The following is a 4,846-nucleotide window of genomic DNA, read 5'->3' on the forward strand; positions in this document are numbered from 1 at the left end:
TTGAAGTAGAGATAGAGAGAGAAAGCCAGAAAAATGAGATAATTGTATTAGATCAGATCCCGTTTTACAATGTGAAGGTCTCCTTTCTATAATAGGATACCTTCCTCGAAAGAATCAAAAAGTTACAAAGATATGTAACGTCTTCCTAGTGAAGACATTGAGTCTTAAACGATGTCGCTTTTGCCCCCACGGCCGAGTCGTACCCGCTACGTTGGCAGGCGTATACTTATTGGGCGTACCTACTGGAGTAGAGATGCTGAGGGTCAAATTTGACCCCATACATATATATAAGTTAAATCCTTTCCAATAGGACACAAAGTCTCCAAACAAACAGAGCATATTGTCTAGATCAAAGCATCCGAAATTTACGATACAAGTACGGCATATGGGGATCTTGCTATCTGTTTGTCTACTAGACTCCACGATCAAAAGTAAAGAAGAACAAACAAATTTTGTGTCAATCTTGCAACATCAAAACAAAACAAAATAACAACAAAATAAACTCAATTACCACCTCCCAACAAGTTGAAGGAGATAAATCCAAAATAAAAGGCTAGGGGAAGATTAAAAGCAAGTGTAGGTGAGATCTGACAGAGATTTAACGTGGAAAAAGGAATTGTCCCATAGTAGACCAATAGGAAACCTATTTTCCTTGCAAATTGAGGAAGGTGATGAGAGTGAGTGATATCAAGTCATGGAATAAAAAAACACAGAAACATCTTTACCATATCTCACGTGATTATTGTACTGAATAAGGCCCCTCCACTAACTAAATAGTACTCCTTCCGGTCCAAAATAAGTGATTTTTTGGCATTTTTCTTGTGGTCCAAAATAAGTGATTTTTTCAGATTTCAAGAATGAATTAATTATTTTCTTCCTACATTGTCCTTGAAGTAAATGGTGTTGGAATATCTGTTAGGAATGTTTATGTGAGATAGTAAAGGTTAATATGGTCAATTCCATTGCTAATTAATGCTAAAAGGTGAATTTCTTAATTTGTGTGAAAACATCCAAAAACTCACTTATTTTGGACCGAAGGGAGTAGTAGTTTAACATATGATGGCAACAAACTCAGCTAGTCATATCTCCTAAAACCCCACCATCTTAAAAATAATAATAATTTGAAAAAAAAATAAAACATACATAGCAATAGATGATTGTCTATAAGTAGTGAGATAAGGAGACAGTGAAACATGAACTACTGCTACTACACAAATAAGAGAAGATGGAGAATAATTCCTATGAATATAGTAGGAAGGTAATGAAGGATGTCTCTCTTCGGGAGCTTAGAGATAGGCTTGCAGAATTTGCCAGAGTTAGAGGTTGGGATCAGTATCACAGTCCTAGAAACCTTCTTCTAGCTTTGGTAAGCCTCCTAACATGCCTAAAAAAATGTCGATAAATTCATAATCAGTGTGATCTTATTATATGTATACATTTAGTTTATTTTTTTGCGTATGTATGATAATATTATGTGACCATTTCCTAAGCCTTTAATTGAATGAGTAGATCACACAATTTCAAACATGGTATTTGAGTATATATCATGTCTCAACACGCCATCCATGTGCATACCTAATTCTTTTTCATGGACCAAATATGTGAAATGGGAAAATGACACTGTATAGCCGCTGTAAAAATAATAGCCGAAAAAATATATAAAATTTGTATATTTTTTGTATATATATATATACACATTATGTATGTTATATACAAATTTTATACACTTTTTTGGCTACCAAATATTAATAGTTTCTGGCGCGGGCTACAAGGGATAATACCCCTTAAATTTGCTTTGGTCACATTGTGTGAATAGAAAATACTCCGTAATGAGTTTAGTTAAACCCGCAGAATCTATCATAGATCTAACTTTGTGTCTTTGTCTATATATAGAATACAGTCAAACCTCTCTATAACAGGCTCGTTTGCTTCGTTTTTCTTTTTTACTACTATGGTGAAGTGTTGTTATAGAGAACATTTATTATATTATAACATAACATGAAGAGTGGTTCCAAAGAAAATTTGGCCATTATAATGAAGTGTTATTATATGGTATAGTTGTTATAGAGACGTGTGTCTGTACTTTATATTATAAGAAACTTATAGTCTATTACTCTATCTTGTAATTGTTGGACCAGGTTGGAGAAGTGGGAGAGCTATCAGAGATATTCCAGTGGAAAGGGGAAGTTGAAAGAGGACTACCTAACTGGACATCAGATGATAAGGAACATTTGGAGGAGGAATTGTCTGATGTTTTGCTATATCTGGTTCAGCTTGCTGATGTTTGTGGACTTGATTTAGGTCAAGCAGCTCTTACCAAGATTCTCAAGAATGCTCAAAAATACCCTATTACTAAATCTACTTAATTCTCACAAATACAAGTTTTAATGTATTGCCAATTGTTGTAGGCATCTTAATTAACCAAGATTTCCATTTTGTTCTAGTTTCTCCCCTTTCCCTATGTATGAGGTATCTGTGAGAGTTTAAAGGCAGGCGAACGAGAATCTGTTTGTATAATAACTTAAGTTTTATAGCTTGAATATGGTGTATTTGACTCAGAGCCGGAGCTAGGATTTCAATCTTGTGGGTTCGGTATTCTAATCCTTTTAAGTAATAATTTGTACATATTCAATAGACTTTTTTTTAAAGACAAATACAAGGTTTAAATCAAAGCTATTGGGTTCGGCCGAACCCGCTCCCGATACTCTAGCTCCGCCCTGATTTGACTTGCTCTAAAAGTTTTATTGAGTTACTTTCAAAATCATAAATCTATGTTTTCTTTTTTGGTAATTAAATCTTTTGTATTACCAGGGAAAATATTTACAAGTAAATCAAACCCTTACAAGATACGTTTTTCCTATACATCACACCCCTCCCCATGAACTGTTATTTACACTTGTATCTAACTATTACACTGGGTACCAATCTAGTCTATGTAGCATTCCCACTGTATGTTTGGTACTTCGACAATGTAGCTCTTGAATGATCTTCTTACTTACTGCTTCCCAACCTGTCACCTTTGCTTGAAAAATTCTAGTATTCCTTTCTTGCCAAACATGGTATACTGTTGCTGCTACTGTCATTTTGTACAACTCTGCAGCAGCTGTTTTCCTTTTAGTCTTCTTCTCAGCCCATCGTAGTTCTTCATCCCAACCAGCTACAGGTCTTCTAATTCCTTGCCATGCTAACAGTGTGCTCCACAATGCTTTTGCATATGTGCATTCAAAGAACAAGTGCTGTATAGTTTCATTGGCTTGCTTGCACAAGACACATTCCTGATACACCTGCATTCCCCACTTCTGCAATCTATCCTTTGTGTATAGCTTCCCATGAGCTGCCACAGTTAGTATAAATGTCCATCTTGGGCATCCTGTATTATGGCAGACTACCCTTCTCCAACTAACTTTCTCAAATCTTCCACGCAGCCTGTGATATATGTTTTTAATTGAGCAGCTTTGCATATTCATGATATCTTCATAGCTGAGCCCTGCCTCCATGAATGTCTCCTTTGCTTTTATGATCTTATTCACCATCCAAGATGCTTGTTTCAGTTGAACATCCCATATGTGCCTTCCTTTGATGTAATAGCTGTGTATCCACTGGATCCACAGTTTCTTTTTCTCCTTGCACAAATTCCAGAATTGTTTGCAGATGGCAGACTTGTTCCACATAGCTATATTCATAATGTTGAAGCCTCCTGCAGATTTAGGTAAGCAAACTTTCTCCCATGCCAGTAGAGCCTTTTTTGATATACTTCCCTCTCCTGTCCACAAAAAACTTCTACACATTGCTTCAATTAACTTTGTGATCTTTTTAGGCAATACAAAGATTTGTGCCCAGTATGTCTGTATAGAAAATAACACACTCTTTATCAGTTGGACTCTGCCAGCATAAGACAGAAATTTGGCAGTCCATGACTCTATTCTTCCCATTATCTTGTCAATTAGAGGTTGGCACTGGGCTATGGATATTCTTTTTGAGCTTAATGGGGCACCTAGATACCTTACTGGTAGCTCACCCTTTTGAATTCCTAGAAACTCTAGGATTCCCACCTGATCAGCTTGTGATACTCCACCAAAGAAGATAGAACTCTTGTGTTTATTGATCACCAGTCCAGAAGCATTTGAGAACTCCATGAAGCATTGGAACAAAAGCTTTATTGAACCTATATCACCCCTGCAAAACAATAAAAGGTCATCAGCAAATCCAAGCTGCAAGATTTTCATCTTTGCACACTTGGGATGGTAGTTGAAATCTGGGATCTGGTTCAGTGTTTTGAGGCTTCTTGTTAAGTACTCCATTGCCAGCACAAACAAAAATGGAGACATAGGGTCTCCTTGCCTTAACCCCTTCTTGGCATCAAATGGTTTTGTCAGGTTTCCATTTATCATCACAGTATAAGTAACAGTCTCCATGCATGTCATAATCCATTTCACAAATTTGTCTGGGAAAGCCAGTGCATTCAGAACTTGTTCCATGAATGGCCATTCAATGGAGTCATAGGCTTTCTGCATATCCAGTTTCATCATACATCTGGGTGATACTCCTCTCCTTCCATAGCCTTTCACTAGTTCATGGCTTAGAATTATGTTATCAGTTATCACTCTTCCAGGCACAAAAGCTGATTGTGTGTTGTCAACTAAATCATCCATAACTTTCTGCAATCTCTTGGTTATAACCTTGGAGATCAGTTTGTATAGAACTGTGCAGCATGAGATAGGTCTATATTCTTTAACACTCACAGGATTTCTGACTTTAGGCACTAAGGTTATTGCTGTACAGTTGATAGGTTTATGCATATGTGCTGTTTCAAAGAATTCCATCACTGCCATTGTTATATCCTCAC

The 4,846-nt window shown here is 36.5% G+C and overlaps 1 protein-coding gene across 1 annotated transcript; it reads left to right on the top strand.

Moving 5' to 3' along the window:
* The first annotated feature begins 1,169 nt into the window (after positions 1 to 1,169).
* Positions 1,170 to 2,558, top strand: LOC109210852 (dCTP pyrophosphatase 1-like). The gene is made up of 2 exons (XM_019374324.1): positions 1,170 to 1,366; positions 2,139 to 2,558. Exons 1-2 carry the CDS (start codon positions 1,226 to 1,228, stop codon positions 2,364 to 2,366), a joined length of 369 nt encoding a protein of 122 aa, XP_019229869.1. The 5' UTR covers positions 1,170 to 1,225; the 3' UTR covers positions 2,367 to 2,558.
* The last annotated feature ends 2,288 nt before the right edge of the window (positions 2,559 to 4,846 follow it).

This window comes from Nicotiana attenuata, unplaced genomic scaffold (genome assembly GCF_001879085.1).
Source record: "Nicotiana attenuata strain UT unplaced genomic scaffold, NIATTr2, whole genome shotgun sequence".
NCBI lineage: Eukaryota > Viridiplantae > Streptophyta > Magnoliopsida > Solanales > Solanaceae > Nicotiana > Nicotiana attenuata.

What these genes read in the sequence shown, in the direction of transcription:
- LOC109210852 (XM_019374324.1), top strand. Translation starts at nt 1,226, where the DNA reads ATGGAGAATAATTCCTATGAATATAGTAGGAAGGTAATGAAGGATGTC. An exon ending in GAAACCTTCTTCTAGCTTTG is followed by an intron (nt 1,367 to 2,138) that starts GTAAGCCTCCTA and finishes TTGTTGGACCAG; the next exon opens with GTTGGAGAAGTGGGAGAGCT.